This window comes from Gossypium hirsutum, chromosome D10 (assembly GCF_007990345.1).
Source record: "Gossypium hirsutum isolate 1008001.06 chromosome D10, Gossypium_hirsutum_v2.1, whole genome shotgun sequence".
NCBI classification, from domain to species: domain Eukaryota; kingdom Viridiplantae; phylum Streptophyta; class Magnoliopsida; order Malvales; family Malvaceae; genus Gossypium; species Gossypium hirsutum.
The window spans coordinates 2,199,085-2,216,301 of NC_053446.1; the positions used below are offsets into that span (position 1 = coordinate 2,199,085).

The 17,217-nt window shown below is 32.8% G+C and overlaps 2 protein-coding genes across 3 annotated transcripts; one reads left to right on the forward strand and one right to left on the reverse strand.

Annotated features, from left to right (window-relative positions):
- Positions 1-10,286: 10,286 nt before the first annotated feature.
- On the forward strand, positions 10,287-15,554 carry LOC107937775 (trafficking protein particle complex subunit 13). 2 transcript variants are annotated; one of them, XM_016870745.2, is made up of 12 exons: positions 10,287-10,803; positions 11,163-11,247; positions 11,636-11,766; positions 11,866-11,968; positions 12,137-12,151; positions 12,702-12,847; positions 13,007-13,202; positions 13,431-13,505; positions 13,694-13,807; positions 14,523-14,567; positions 14,735-14,833; positions 15,206-15,554. In XM_016870745.2, the coding sequence occupies exons 1-12, from the start codon at positions 10,514-10,516 to the stop codon at positions 15,221-15,223; spliced, it is 1,317 nt and encodes a 438-aa protein (XP_016726234.1). In that variant the 5' UTR covers positions 10,287-10,513; the 3' UTR covers positions 15,224-15,554. The 2 variants fall into 2 exon arrangements, with proteins under 2 accessions (XP_016726234.1, XP_016726233.1); XM_016870744.2 differs by having other exon boundaries at positions 10,288-10,803; positions 15,159-15,554.
- Positions 15,450-16,753, reverse strand: LOC107937776 (stem-specific protein TSJT1). Its single transcript, XM_016870746.2, has 4 exons — positions 16,446-16,753; positions 16,119-16,359; positions 15,896-16,016; positions 15,450-15,787 (listed from the first exon to the last, which is right to left on the reverse strand). Exons 1-4 carry the CDS (start codon positions 16,655-16,657, stop codon positions 15,594-15,596), a joined length of 768 nt encoding a protein of 255 aa, XP_016726235.1. The 5' UTR covers positions 16,658-16,753; the 3' UTR covers positions 15,450-15,593.
- Between the last annotated feature and the right edge of the window lie 464 nt (positions 16,754-17,217).

A 17,217-nucleotide genomic window follows, 5' to 3' on the forward strand; every position in this document is an offset into this window, starting at 1 on the left:
GATTAGTCTGGTGGATTAGTATTCACCGACGAGTAGAATAACATACCTTAAATCCAAGTCAATCTAACAATCATTATCAGAAATAGGAGAAGAAAATGGCTTAGATTTTAGTTTGCAGATTCATGACGTTCAAAGTTGTTTAATGAAAAAAAAATGAACTATAAAATAGAAGAGAATGAGAACTTTCAAATAGTGTAGACAGTGCAAAAAAAAAGGTCATACAACAATAATTTTAACAGTCCATTGATTTAATTGAAAACTTTCAAATAATTCAATGACCATTTTGTAACTTCTTAAAGTTAAGTGATCAAAACGTAAATTTACTAACACCTTGATAATGTTAAATGTAAGTTACCCTAAAGCTATTAATTAAAATTTCAAAATAGTGATTTACTATAAATATTTTCCTCCAAATGTAATGTGAATTTTCAAAATAAATATTATTCAAATAGAATATAATCTCATATATTCCAATATTTTAAAAAGTAAGTAAATTTTAACATATTGAAAAGTAATCAAACACGAATTGATTAAATTCTTAGAAACTTTTCGTCATACATCAGAGCTCTAATAATTTTTTATTTATTTTTTGAATAAATTTCAAAACTATTCATAAATTTCAAAACATTGTTATTGTTGCCATTAAAGTGATCAGGTGATTTTCTAAAAGCAACATTAGAAGTTTGGTTGGCATGTAAATTTGTTTTTAGTTGAATATGATTGACAAATTTTCTATTTGGCCCTGGTTATGTGATCGAATAATAGTAAAAAGAATTTGTATTTCATCACTTTAATAGCAATAACTAACTATATTATCTGTTTAGATAAGATAATAACAAAGTAAAGTAACTAATTATACCAGAATGAATGAATTAAATCCCAAATTCATTACAGTAGAGGGACTAAAAGTATAAATAGATTGAACATTTATTTAATTTGCAATATAAAATATGAATTTTGATTTTATGCCATTATAAACATGTAATTTAGATCTTGATTCAATTTTTGCAAAAAAAAAAGCTTATAAACATGACATCAATTTACGTTTATTTATTGCATACATGAACTATTATAGTTACTAGATATGAAAATAGTTAGACTTTTTTTTTAACTAAGTTTGAAATATGGTTCAAATTTAAAAAGATTTGAACAAAAAAATTAAACCCATTTAAAATATGCGTCAAACTTAGAGTTTAACATTCAAAGTCCAAGCTCATTTCTGCATTGCCCATTATTTAATTATGTAATATGTTTTTTTTTTATATATTGTATTACTTATATCACATAAAAGTTAAACAATCGATCTTAATAAATTAAAAATATATTAAATCATTAAATTAAAAGAGACACGATTTGTTGTAGTTTTTTAATAGCGATGTATAACAACTAACAAGTTCGTATTAGTTATTTATAAATATTGATAAATTTGGCCAATTTTTAAAACTTAACCAAGCCTAGACAAGTATAAGATATTTGTTATGGCTGACCCACGGGGACAATTTTTATGCAACAAGTATATTTATCACTGAGTCTATATGAAAATTAAATGAAGCTTTAATTGAAATGATAAAATTAATTTTTAAAAATTATGATGTCCTAAGTTCAAATTCTACCATATGTATAATTTTATATAAAAATATAAATAAATAAAAAAGACAAAAGAGTTATATAAAGGTAACTGAACTTGATAAGTTGTATTTTTTTAACCTAAATAGTACTTAAACTTAGAAACCATAAGTCAATTTGATTTTTTTTTAGTTACTTGACTAACATGATTAAAATATGAAACGTTGCATTGACGATTAATAACATGTTGACATATAGCATGTAACACCCCCTAACCCCAGACCGTGGCCGGAACAGGGTTACGAGGCATTACCGGACTTATCAGACAACTTATGAATAATTCACAATTAAAATAACATTCATAGTATAATTTAATAACAAAATTCACATAACGAACTCTTAAATCCCAAAACATATATAAAAAAAACGGAACTTGTTCGAATATTCCAAAAAAAATTTTATAATTTTTAAAAAATTTCAACAGCATTTCTGCTTATTTCTACATAAAACTCCCTGCAATTTTAAAACAAAAAACAACCAATACCAATGTTTCAATCAAAGATTTTATTCCTTAGAACACTACTAAATCATCCTAAATAAATTGATTTACTACTTTAATTATAAAGGTTTAAGTTAATATAAAAACAAACAAACTAATTCATATCTTTCATTCAATTTCAAGATTTAATACTAAGTTTACTAATTTATAACTTTAAACTATATTTATCGTCAAAAAAAGATCGTAACCATTTACTTACAACCAATCATTTAACATATATATTTATATTTATATATACGACTCGTGTACAATCACCTAGTACATGCCACTTAAACAAAAGGAAGAAATACATCATCAAAATTTTCTTGTTGGAGTCGAGATCTTTCTGGATGCTGAACTGGACTTTGAACTCTAATGACCTATGCGTAGAAACAACCGTACGCTGAGTATTTCATACTCAGTGGTATTATTATAAATTAAACTATTTAATAATAATAATATTTCAAACATCGACTATAATCTCTATAAATCACTTAAACTAAATATACATATTTATATATCACTTCATAAATCTTAAATTCATATATATATAAATATATTACATGCTAATTCAATTCATAATTTAACTCATACATTCTTTCACGTACTTTTCAATAGTGCAAAATCAATCAATCTCATTTTTAAATTTTAATTTCAATTATTTACCCTATTAACAAGGCTCGGACTCTGACAGATACGCGGATCCCACCCAAATACACCAGAATATCCAACCTAAACACACCTGGAATAATATAAATCCTCCATAACACACCAGTATATTATATCCTCCCAAACACACCAATAAGGCATTAAATGCCTCTTCGGATAAACCAAAGCATATAATAACATAATCATCTTCTCGGCCGAACTACAAATCTCCTCATCACATCACAAATCCTATGGCAGGCCATTTGTATACAATCTAGTTCGATAAGTTAATAGGGTATTATTTTACTTTTCGAACTTCGAATTCATTTCCACAACAAATTTCAAATATTCTATCAATTCAAAATATCTTTTATTTCAACTCACATATAATTCAATATTCACACATATTCTTACTTAATTTTAAATGTTATTACTTACCTTACTTAAAATGTCCCATGATTACAATTTCAATATAGCACTCAGTAAATAGTTTAAGTTATAGTAATACAAACCCGGAATACGCGTTTCCTCCTCAACAATCTTTTCTTTTTCTTTGGATGCCGATGCCTCGTTTTCCTTGTTAGCAATTAAACTTGAAGCTTTAAAATCTCAAATTTCCCCTTTTCTTTTCTTTCCCTTTTTCTTCCCTTTTTTCGTGTCTTTCTCTGTTTCTTTTCTGTTCTTCTTTTGCTTCCTTTTTCTTTTGTTTTACTTACTTTACTTTATTTCTTTTGTTTTAACTAATAATATTAATAATATATTATTATAAAAAATCATTTACTTATTATTTAAGCATATATTTATTTTTATTACAAGTGTACCTATATAATTATTACTATTGCACTTGTCTTTAATCTTTACCATACATTTGTCATCTATTTAGTTTATTTAATATATAATTAATATTATATAATATAATATAATATATTATATTATATTATAAAATAATATATATAAAACATAAAAATCTAATATTTTTATCACTTATGCCGCCTCATTTCTTGTTAATGGCTTAATTGCCATTTTAATCCTTTTTATTTTCTATTAATCTATAATTCAACTTTTACCCCTAATTTAATTTAATCATTTTTCCTAATTTCTCTTAAATAAACTAAATTCACCCAATTAATACCTAATTAAGCACTCAACTAAACTCATAATTATTTCAAATAAATTTTTTTATGACTCAGTTTACTAAGACAGAGGCCCGATAGTGTACTTTTCCGATGCTTGTGAATTTTGGGTCATTACATTTCTCCTTCCTTAATAAATTTCGTCCTTGAAATTTACCTGAGAAAAGATGCGGATATTGTGTTCTCATCGTCTCTTCCGGTTCCCAAGTCACTTCTTCTACACTATGACTTCTCCATAAAACTTTTACTAAGGGAACCCATTTGTTTCTTAATTCTTTCACTTCTCGAGCTAATATCTGAACCAGCTCTTCTTCATAAGTCAAATCAGATCGAATTTCAACACTTCAGTGGGAATAACATGAGAAGGATCCGATCTATATCTCTGAAGTATCAAAACATGAAAAACGTTGTGAATCTTTTGTAATTCTGGAGGTAAAGCCAACCGATAGGCAACCGATCCGATTTTTTCAACTATTTCATACAACCCAATAAAACGTGGACTCAATTTACCTTTTCGGCCAAATCTTAAAATTTTCTTCCAATGCGATACTTTGAGGAATACTTTATCACCAACTGAATATTCAATATCTCGTCGTTTCAAATATGCATAAGATTTCTGTCTGTCGAATGCGGCTTTCAGTCTATCTTTAATCTTTTTAACTGTTTCCTCTGTCTCTTAAATCAATTCCGGCTCTATTATTTTTCTTTCATTCAATTCCGCCCAACATATCGGTGATCGACACCTTCAACCATATAGTGTTTTATATGGAGTCATCTGAATACTAGATTAAAAACTATTATTATAAACAAATTCTGCCAGTGGCAAATATCATTCCCAACCTAACTCAAATTCAATGAAACAAGCTCTTAAAATATCTTCCAGAATCTGAATTACTCGTTCGGATTGTCCGTTAGTTTGTGGATGAAATACAATACTAATGTTGAGCCGAGTTCCCAGCGAATCATGTAATTGCTTCCAAAATCTCGATGTAAATCGAGGGTCTCGATTTGAAATTATCGATGCCGGAATACCATGTAATCTAACAATTTCCCGGATATAAACTTCGGCAAGCTTCTGTAGTGACCAATCGGTTCTGACTGTTATAAAGTGAGTAGACTTGGTAAGTCTATCAACTATCACCCAAATATCATTCTTTTTGCTTGCTGACAAGGGTAATCCCGTAACAAATTCCATAGTAATGCAATCTCATTTCCACTCGGGGATACTAATAGGCTGAAGTAAACCTGTCGATCCCTGATGCTCTGCTTTTACTCGCTGACAAGTTAGACATTTACCAACATATTCAACTATATTTTTCTTCATTCCTAGCCACCAATACAGTTCTCGTAGATTACGATACATCTTCGCTCCACCAGGGTGCAAAGAAAAAATATTATCATGTGTTTCTCGAAGAATCAACTATTTAATCTCAGAAGTAGTTGGAATACAAATCCGATTCTGAAACCTCAAACAATCATGCTCATCAATACTAAAATTTTCCACTATACCATGCTGTACCATTTCTCTTTTCTTCATTAACTTTTCATCTTCTAACTATGCCGCTCTGATTTGATCAAACATCACTAGCTTAACTTTTAATTCAGCTAACAAACTTCCATCATCATTAATATTAAACCGAGCAAACATTGACCGTAATTCAACCGCTGTTTTTCTACTTAGTTCATCTACTACCATATTTGCCTTCCTTAGATGATAATTTATAATACAATCATAATCTTTCAGAAGTTCTATCCATCATCTCTGTTTCAAATCAACTCCTTTTGTGACAAAAGATATTTAAGACTTTTATGATCAGTGTAAATGTAGTATTTCTCACCATACAGGTAATGTCTCAAAATCTTTAATGCAAATATTACAGCAGCTAACTCTAAATCATGTGTAGGTTAGTTGCGTTCATGTGGCTTCAACTGTCGAGATGCATAAGCTATTACCTTTCCGTCCTGCATTAATATACAACCCAAACCATTCAAAGAAGCATCACTGTACACTATGAAATCTTTCCCCGATTCTGGTAAAATTAGAACTGGTGCCTCTGTCAATATTTGTTTCAATGCCTCAAAACTTCTCTGACACTGATCATCCCAGATAAATGAAACATTCTTTTGTAGTAGCTTGGTCATCGGTAAAGCTATTTTCGAGAATCCACTAACGAACCTTCGGTAGTACCCGGCTAAACCCAGAAAACTGCGGACCTTAGATACATTATTTGGTGCTTTCCATTGAACAATTGCCTCGATCTTCTTTGGATCAACTCTAATCCCATCAACAGATACAACATGTCCCAAGAATACTACCTCTGATAACTAGAATTCACATTTGCTCAGTTTCCCGTACAGCTGTTTTTCCCGTAAATTCTGTAGCACTGTTCTGAGATGTTGATCATGTTCTCTCTCAGTATTCGAATAAATCAATATATCATCAATGAAAACCACTACGAATTGATCTAAATACGGCTGGAAAATATGGTTTATCAAATCTATGAAAGCAGCTGGAGCATTAGTAAACCTGAACGGCATCACCAAAAATTCATAATGACCATATCGAGTACGAAATACAGTCTTCGGAATATCACTTTCTTTTACTTTCAGCTGATTATACCCAAATCTCAAGTCAATCTTCGAAAATATCGAAGCTCCTTTTAACTTATCAAATAAATCATCTATACGAGGCAACAGATACCGGTTTTTGATTGTCAATTTGTTCAACTACCGATAATCAATACAAAGCCGTATTGATCAATCTTTTTTTAACAAATAACACTGGAGCTCCCCAAGGTGAAATGATCGGTCTAATAAATCCACGATCTAGTAAGTCTTGTAACTGTACTTTCAACTCATTTAATTCAGTGGACGACATTTGGTACGGAGGTATAGAGATTGATACTGTACCTGGATACACTTCTATAGCAAATTCAACCTCTCTATCGGTGGTATGCTATGTAGTTCTTCAGGGAATACATTTGGAAACTCATATACATTTCTGATCTGACTACACTGACTTCCAATTGAATCAGAATTAATAACATATGCCAAATACGCTGAACAACCCTGCTGAAGTAATTTATTAGCTTTCATCGCTGAAATGATACGTGTCGTGCCACTGGTAAGGATGCCATTCACCTCAATTCTGTATCTATCCTCTGTCTGAATACTGGACCTCTTTTTGTAGCAATCCAAAATTACCCCGTATTCGGATAACTAATCCATACCCAATATTATATCAAAATCACCGAAAGACATAATCAACAAGTCAATGGAAAACATTTTATCATGTATCATCAACGGGCATCTCCGGCAGTCTCTATCTACAGACACAGTTTGTCCCAAAGGGCTAGACACTTCTATTAAAACTCTAGACATTTTAGATTTTAACCTTCCTGACTCAACCAGTTTTGAATTAATATATGAATGCGACGACCCTGGATCAATTAAAGTATAAATAGGCTCAAAGTGCGATAATAATATACCTGTCACAACATCGTGGGCATCATCTTCTTCCCGAGTCCGAACTACATAGGCCCTGACTGGTGCTCTTGCCTCTGACTGTTGTGTAACTATGTCACTACTCCTACAAACACCTCCACATCTAGATACTGAACTACCTTTACCTGACCCTCTGTCTCTAGTAGTAGGCACTGATCTCTGAGATGTTGTAGGTATAACACATTCACTTTTTAGAAAATCTCGGATGAAATAATCTGTAGACCCGCATCAAAAACATCGTCGAGTTATCTTCTAACATTCACCAAAGTGCTTCTTTCCACAATGTTCACAGTCGGGAATATCAATATTTCTTGAAGGTCCATTTACACTACCAGTAGAAACAACAGTCTGTTTACCCCGATTTTTATCACCTCGATTCGATCTGAAACTTGACCTCCAACTACCTCCGAATTCTCGGGATCTTTTCGGTAGAGGATTTAAAATAGTAATGCCAGCTCGTTTCCCAGTCGATCTAGCTATCTCAGGCTTTTTATCCAAACCCAAAACCTGCTCTACCATCTTAGCTCTCTCAATCAAATCCACAAGTTCTGTAATTTGCTGTGACACCAGCTGTACTCTGATTTCATCTCTCAATCCTTGTAGAAATCTCTTGCAGCTATCAGCTTCTGTTGGAATGAACTCAGTAGCATATCGGCTCAATCAAGAAAATTCTCTTTCATAATCCACTACTGATAAGTTACCTTGCTTCAACATTAGAAATTCCTGCTTTTTATCTTCAATATATAGCTCTCCAACATACTTCTTCTGAAATTCCTTCTGAAATAATTCACATGTTACCTGTTCTGCTGGTAAATGTTGGATTACAGATTCCTACCACAGATAAGCCTCACCCTGAAGTAATGAAATGGCACAGATTAAGCATTCTCGGGGGGTACATTCTAATTGCTGTAGAACTCATTTAGTTGATTCCATCCAATTCTCCACTGTAGATGGATCAACTCCTGTTAGACCCATAAATTCTGTAGCACCATATTTTCTTAACTCTTTTATCGGGGCCCGTCTTTGAGTTGATACAGAAGTTGTAGCAAGAACAATCCCGCTACTCTTTGTAGAGCATTGACAATAATTCTTAACAAATGTGAGTTATCTCTATCTCTTTCTTCATTTAAAGGTTGTTTTCTTCTAGAATTTACACTAGGTGCTATCGACTCTGTTTCATCTAATTCTCTATCTCTGGTATACATTTCTTCATCAGACATCTTTAATATATAAAACAAAAACAAACAAATAGGTCAGCATCCAAAAATTCCCGACTCACTTTTAACTCAAAAGTGGCATGTACTACTAGACTCATTTTCGAGCTCGATTTGGCCCGAGAATCAATTAAACATACTAGCTCTGATACCAATAATTGTAACACCCCCTAACCCCAAACCGTCGCCGGAATAGGGTTACGAGGCATTACCGAACCTATCAGACAACTTACGAATAATTCACAATTAAAATAACATTCATAGTATAATTTAATAACAAAATCCATATAATGGACTCTCAAAGCCCAAATCATATATAAAAAAAAACGGAACTTGTTCGAATATTCTAGAATTTTTTTTATGACTCAGTTTACTAAGACGGAGGCCCGATAATGTACTTTTCTGATGCTTGTAAATTTTGGGTCATTACATAGCAAACTCACATTTAGACACGTGACAAAAAAAATTAGAATTTATAAAAAAATTTACTATGTGTCAAAAAGTGTAAATGTAATATGTCACAATGTCGTTGGTCCTCAATGCCACGTCAACATATTTTAATAGTATTAATTAGGTACCTAAAAAAAGTACCAAGTTAACTTATAGTTTCCAAATTTAGATATAGGTCAAGTCAAAACAAAGTTGAGGTATCAAGTATGAATAAGCTATCAAGTTCAAATACCTTCATATATATTAACACTAAATAAAAATATCCTAACAATATAACATTGTAAAATGCATGATTTATTTAGTTATTTACCAATTGAATCAGTGTCTAATCTTTAGTTGACTCGTGACACTAACTTCATTAAAAAATTTAAATATGGTATAAATGTTAATAGCATGCATAAATCCAAATCCAAATCTAAACCATGATTGTCAGATTCAGACTGTATTATCTAATTTAATTGGAGATTGATATCCAATTGATTTAACTGGTACTATAAACCTAGAGAAGAGAGTTGATGCAAAACTAGTTAGGATTTGATTTAATTTAGATCAAATACTTAAATTAATTTTATTGTTATAATTTATTAAATAAAATTTCATGTTTAATTATTATTTATTTATGTTTTCAACCTTTTTATTTTTCTAAATTGTTTAGATTTTTTATTTTGCAACAATTAAATCAATGATTCAATTAATTGATTCGATCGTCGATCCAATTCTTATAATATTGATCAAAACTTGACTTGACTCATAAACACTTTCACTAACTTGTAAAACTAAAAAGTCAAATATCAATAATAATTGGAACAAATAGTATTATATGGAGTGGTGGTCAAAGCTCTAGTTTGACACTTAGGTGAGTTTGGATGAGCGGTGAGGTATAATGCGGTGCGTTTAGTTTACTTTTTGTCTTATATTATAGTATCGTTATAGTATCTAATCTCACCGTGCACCGTTTTTTTTATACTAATTACAAATAAATGCACTATTCATCCAAACCCACATTTATGTGACTTGAGTTCAAACCATGTTACCCGTTTCAAATATTTTATTAAAAAAATAATTGAAACCAACAAATATTGAGTCCAGTGATAGATCTTGACATTAAATTTTAGGGGATCTAATTAAAAATTTTGAGAATTTTAGTAAGAATTTTCAATAATCTTAACAAAGGTCAAGACCTCTTAAAGTCCTAATGAAGATCCGCCTCACGAACTTCGAACATAAAGGAGGGGAAGAATTAAAAAAGAAGTTTGAGACAAAACGACGGCGGTTAGAAATACTGAAAAAACAGAATGCCCTGGGCCCAGTTCTGGCCCCTGGGAACTTGGCAACAGGCTAACTGAAAAACTCGAGAAACCGCGAGATATCGTTACACTTCGTGTTTCATTTTTTCCCCCTCACTCACAGTCTCTCAACCCTCAAATTTAGCCAAAAAAGGACTGAAAATCCATTAAGCCATGAGCACGACGCCACAAGGAATTCACTCGCTAGCCTTCAGGGTAATGCGGCTTTGCAAGCCGTCGTTCCACGTCGAACCTCCTTTCCGTCTCGATCCTTCCGATCTCTTCGTCGGCGAGGACATCTTCGACGATCCACTCGCCGCTTCTAACCTCTCTTCACTCTTATCTAGCCACGTCAACAAGTCCACCGACTCCTCCGATATGACCTTTGCCAATAGATTCCTCCTCCACCACCCTTCCGATGCAATGGGCTTCTCTGGCCTCCTCGTCCTCCCTCAATCCTTCGGGTCTCACCACACATACTTCTCTTTATTCTTCATTTTTTGGGGGTTAATTGTACCATACGTCCCTAAGTTATGACCAAATTCTAAATTGGTCATAACTTCAAAACTCTACAATAATATTTTATTGTTCCTCTTTGTTAGTATTAAATGTCAGCTTAAATGTGAGGTAAAGGGATTTATAAATATTTTTTAACAGGTCATATTCAAACTAACAGTCAACATCGATTGGAAGGATTTGAAATTAAGGACCAAATTAGAATTTGATCTATAATTCAGAAATGTCCTATGCAATCAACTCTGTTTTTCATTAATCGTTTTGTATTTCTTTTTATCTGATTTTTTTTCTGGTTTAATTAATATAGGGCGATTTACTTAGGAGAGACTTTCTGCAGCTATATCAGCATTAATAACAGCTCAAATTTTGAAGTTAAGGACGTCATTATTAAGGTCAGTCTGTTTAATTGTTTTCTTTTTTTTTTCATGAATTTACTGCATTTTTTATTGATAAGAACTGTTTAACTGTTGCATTGATAATGTGTTTGGAACGGAAGAAAAATTTGAATATTAATTGACATTTTTCGCTTGTAGTTTGGTAGGACTTGTTCTTTCACGTTCTTTAATTGAATTTATTAAGCTTTTATGTTACTAAAAGTTCCAGATCACGTGCTTCTTTTCAAGCTTGATTTTAAGTATCTAAGTTCAGTGATTGTTTTATTTATTTTCATCTCTGTTAGATAAGTGCCTAAATGAAGTTTTGCTTGCAAGCTCATACACTTTTATTCTCAAAATATGTGTTTAATATACAACAGATCAAGAAATCTTGGGTTTATTGTAGGCAGAAATTCAAACAGAGAGGGAGAGAATCCTCCTCTTGGATACATCAAAATCCCCGGTTGGAACCATACATGCAGGAGGGCATTATGATTTTATTGTGGAACATGATGTCAAGGAACTTGGAGCTTATACGTATGTAGTAACAGACTGATTTTACTATCTCCTGTAATTTCTTTCATTAATTATTTTTCCCCTGACACGACCGTGATTTGTTGCATGACAAAAAATTAGGATGGTTTGCACCGCGTTGTACAATGATGGTGATGGTGAACGAAAATATCTTCCACAGTTTTTCAAGTTTGTTGTTGCGAACCCATTATCAGTTAGGACAAAGGTACTATCCCATGGCTTCAGAAAGAAATGAAATAATTCTAATGTACATGCTGCCCTGAGGTAGCTCCAAAGGCATTTATTGCTTCTACTTTGTTCTTTGAAATCTTCTCTTGGCTTTTCTTTTAATTTTCCATTCAGAATTGTAATGCTTCTTGCCTTTGTTGTGCAGGTCCGCACTGTCAAGGTAGGTTGAGATTGACTTGAATTCTCTAATGTAAGTGCATAAAGCCTAGATATTCATGCTGCTGCAATTAGATTCTTTTCATTTAATTAAGCCATAGAAATAAAAGGTTAAATTGGCTTGGCACTTATTGCTTTTTGATTTTATAAATCAAGTTGATATCAAACAAATTCCTAAAGCTAAAAGTTAAGTTTTAGAGCCTCTATCCCTCCTTAACTGAGCATTGTGAGAGGAAAGGGCAAGGGCTACCCTTCATTATGTAACCCAGCTTCAGTGTTTTCTTTTGGCTTTCTTTCCTTTTGTTGTTTCTCATTTTTTATCATTAAAACCAAAGTGCGCAGATGTGCATGTATCCTTCTGTTGCAACTTGCAAGTCAGTTTTTGCAATATGTAAAGCTAACATCTCCTGCTTGGAGTTGCTCGTTTGGTTTTATAGTTGTCGATAATGTCTAGTGCAGCGAATACTAGTTTAAATCTGCATCATTAGTCGTAATAGTTGTGAATCAACTTGGGGCTTTCATCCTTCTGTAATAGCTGAGTGTTTCCATCTCAGGAAACTACCTATTTAGAAGCTTGCATAGAGAATCATACAAAATCAAACCTTTATGTGGACCAAGTTGAGTTTGAACCAGCTCCTTATTGGACTGCTAAAATACTAAAAGCTGATGAACTCTATCCTGCAGATAACTTGTCAACTGGGTAAGTAGTGGACATATCACATGGATGTATCCTTTTGATTATTTTATTCTCAGCAGCTTGTCCTTGCAATGCTTTCAAGTCCTATTTGATTTTCTCTTTGATTTTTTAACTAAAATTATTGTAATATTTTCTTCTTTGTTAATAATCATTTACTGGCAGAGAGATAGTTAAGCCACCTATTATTGTCAGATCTGGTGGGGGAATTCACAATTACCTTTATCAAATGAAAATTTCTTCACCTGGTTCTGAACAAGTGAAGGCAAAGAGGAGTAGTATCCTTGGTAAACTTCAGATATCGTGGCGTACAAATTTGGGTGAACCGGGCCGCTTGCAAACACAACAAATTCTTGGCACTGTAAGTTAAGCACTTTTTTTATTTTAAATGACTTCATATTCTCTATTCTGAAATATGTACCATATAAAGAAATAATTTGTTTTTTATTCATTTTTGAGAAAAAAAGAAGGAAAAACACTATCAAACTCTCTATGTTATGTTTATTGAGTTTGAGATCTGCATAAATATCAATACCTAAAAAAGAGAGAATTATTGAAATCATTCTGATATGTTTTTCCTCTTTTTCAGCCTAGTAGTTGCAAAGAGATTGAGCTGCAAGTTCTGGGGATACCATCTTTAATCATTTTGGATAAGCCCTTCTCTGTATGTTTACTATCAAATGCAATTCTTTTACATTTTGGGAAACTTTTTTTTTAAAAAGAAAACTTTTTCATCCTAAAGACAAAACTTAAGGTCTGCCTAGAGTATCTCGCTTTGCTTCTTAAGGTCTTCAGCTTCATCCTAAAGGAATTTTTAATCAACCTTTGAATGACTTAGTCTCTATTTTGCAGGTACATCTGAATCTCACAAACCATACAGACAGAGAGTTGGGCCCATTTGAGGTCTGGTTATCAAAAAATAGTGCACACGAGAAGTTTGTTATGTTCAATGGTCTTCAGACAATGGTAATTGATTTAATTGACTTCCAACATTAGCTTATCATTTTTTGTCCAAAACTATTGTAATATCTTCTTTCTGACACTTCCTGGCGGCATATATACCTAAAGCTTACCTTTATTGGTAGAGGTAGAGGGTGATAAATGGAATTTTGGTCTTAGATTATGTTCTTAGAACTTCTTGATGAAGAGAGATTTGTGCTAGTTGGGTGGCTAAAGTGATATGTCACACCACATAACATGTATACATGAAGGATATGGTAGAAATTCATCTGAATCTTGCCTTCTTAGAGCTTCTTGATGAAGAGGGAGATGTGGTTGTTGGCATTTAAAGAAATCTGGTCAGTCTGCATGAAATGTATGTATTAATGGTATAGTGGAAATTTCTGTCAATGTAATCTGGTCGTGACAACTGAGGATTGCTTAAATTTGTCCAATCAAGCCTCAAAATAACTGGATAAGTGAATCTTTTCTTAAATATTAGGCTCACAAGTTACTTTTCTATCATTTTCCATTGTTGCCATGAGGTACTGTATACATGTACGAGGTAGTTGCATGCACAACTCTGATGAATTGCTTTCTTTTGTCTTCTGATAAGACTCAGTACCCCAGTAACATTAGTAAACATCTATAATAATACTTTATCTGTTCACTTAATATCTTAAAATATGGAAGTTACGATTTGCTGCAATACTTACATATGGATTTGACCCTTTTCGTACAGGCATTACCAGCAGTGGAGGCATTCGGTTCCACTGATTTCCATTTGGTATGAAGATGATTTACAGGCAATCATTTACTATAAAATGGAAGATGTCACATTATTTAATACTTATTCTACTTCTCCCTCGTATAAACTGCTAAAGACAGTTGGATTACTACTAAGATTTTTGCTACCATTGTAATAATTTATGGGTTCTACTTTGCATGTTGCAGAACCTGGTTGCAACTAAACTCGGAGTCCAGAGAATTAGTGGACTTATAGTGTTTGACACAATAGAGAAAAAAACTTTTGAACCTTTGGCAGATGTGGAGGTTGGTATCATGTTATATGTTTTCTTGTAATCTCAAATTGTTAACATCAATTTAGTTCTAATTAGATTTGTCAATTAGGCGAGTCAAGTTGATTTTGGATCTAATCAATTCAGATTTTAAAACTTCTTAGAACATTTCGGGTCTAGGTTATCGTGGGATCAAATTTTGCTAGTTGGGTCATCTTGGGTTAAAATCATTTCACGTTCCTTGTTTAGGTTTCGATTGTTGCCTTCTTATGATCAAATAGGGTTGGATCAGGCTCAGATTTGGGTTAGGCTTCAACATGTCTAGTTCTAATATGTATCTGATCGATTGAATTTTGCAGATCTTCGTGGAGTCTGATTGATTTATTAAGTAGTTCTCATTTGTCAGGGCTTGATGAAAGGTTGAACCATCTCTCAACTTAACAAAAAGGTGTATTTGATGTAATGGCATCAATTAGATTGCGCAGCGATGAAGCAGACAGCAAAATAGTTAATTACCACTCTTGCTTCCCCATGGTCAATTACAAAAGGTCATATTTTTGCAATCTTCATATGATCAAATGCTGAGCTGCATCATTTATTAGATGATAAAAAACTCTTCCATGCATTTCAGTTATCAAGCCATGTTAGGATTTCTTTTCTAATTTTTTTTCATTTTATTTATCAAACATGCCTTTTACAAGGCATTTTACAATTTCATAAACGAGGAAATAAACACCCCCCCCAAAAAAAAAAAACACAAATAATAAAATGTGGGTCATTTAGTATTGAATTATTCAAGCTTTGGAGCCTCGCAGTGCCCAATTGGCTTCGCTACCAACTCGGGGCATCCTACTTGTTCTCGACTGAGCATCGGCCATGAAATTGGCACCACACATCACCCCTTCACTGTCAATTCTTGGCATTGCCTTCATTTTGCTCCTTGGATGCTCAAAACTCATCAATCCTTGCTCACTGTGGAACATACACCCTGTATTCACACACACACAAAATGTTAATACAATTGTTTTTGTACAGAAATCTTTTAGAATTATAATATAATACTGGTAAAAACTAATCAATATGAAGCACACATTACCTGGTGGAAATGGTGCAAATGATTTAGCACAGCTTTCTTTTATAAGCTTCAAGTTATCTGAAACAACTACTGATCCATCAGCTGCTACACCCCAATAGAGATTAACCCTTTCATCTGCACCCTACACACCATTAAATAAAAACCAATTAATTAATTTAATAAGAAAATATACATTTGAATCATCCCAGTTATATGGAGAAGTTGGCTTTGAAAATGGTCTTACCAATGCAGCAAATACACTTCCAGCTTTGCTATCATACACCACAAATCCATAGCTGCCTTCAAGATCCTTAAGGACCTGGTCAGCCGGGTACGGACCACGGTCTCGGAGGGTCCGATATGCTTCGATGATAAACATGGCTTCATTGGTGCCCTTTGACAGCCCATACTGCTTTAGCAGGCTGCTCAAATTATTCAAATCCCCCAAGAATATGCAGTATATTTCATCCACTCCACAAAACAACCTACATTTCCATCAAAATCCAGAAACTTCAATTAAACAAAAAAAAATGGGTTTCTTTTTTTGAGGACAGAGAGTTTATTATTTTACCTTTGATGACTGGGGAAACGATTCTCTGTGGGAGCATAAGCAAAGCAAGCTGAGGATCCGAACCCCATTGAGAAAGCATTGTTGGGATTTGAAGAAAGGAAATGGTTGATGATTTGATTGGGAAGCTTGGGCTTGTTTGATGAAGTGAGTGAAGCTGGGCTATGCAGCTCCTTTGGAGGATTCATTAATTCTTTCTTGAAAATGCCTAACATCCTTTCACTTTACGAAAAACCAAAAATGGAGATTGATTCAAAAGGAGAGCTAAAAGCAGGTAGTTTGAAATGAAGATGAATATGAGATATTGAGAAAAAGCCCCGTAATTGGGTATATATACAATTGAGGGATGACCCATAAAAACGTGGCAACATTATCCAAAACTCGATTATTGATGCCTAGATCACACGTCAATATCGTAATGTAGATAAATTAGTTCACACTTCACAACAACTTTTTAGAAATTTAAAAGGGTTAATTACAACTGAGGTTCCAAATTACAACCCAGATTTTAAATTAGTCTTTAACTTTTAAAATATTTTAATCTAATCCTCAAAATATAAATATTGTATCAAGCAGATTTTTTGTCAACGTAGGCATCATTTTGGATAGCATGTGGACTAAATTGTAAGCATGTCTACTTATTGTGTATACAACTTGGATCTCATGTGTTAAAAGGAAAAAAAAAAAGAGAAAAGAAATAGCCTTCTTAAATTTTGTTAACTCTTTTTTTTTTAAATATCATATTCAAGTTGCTTATGTAGTAGTTGCACATGTG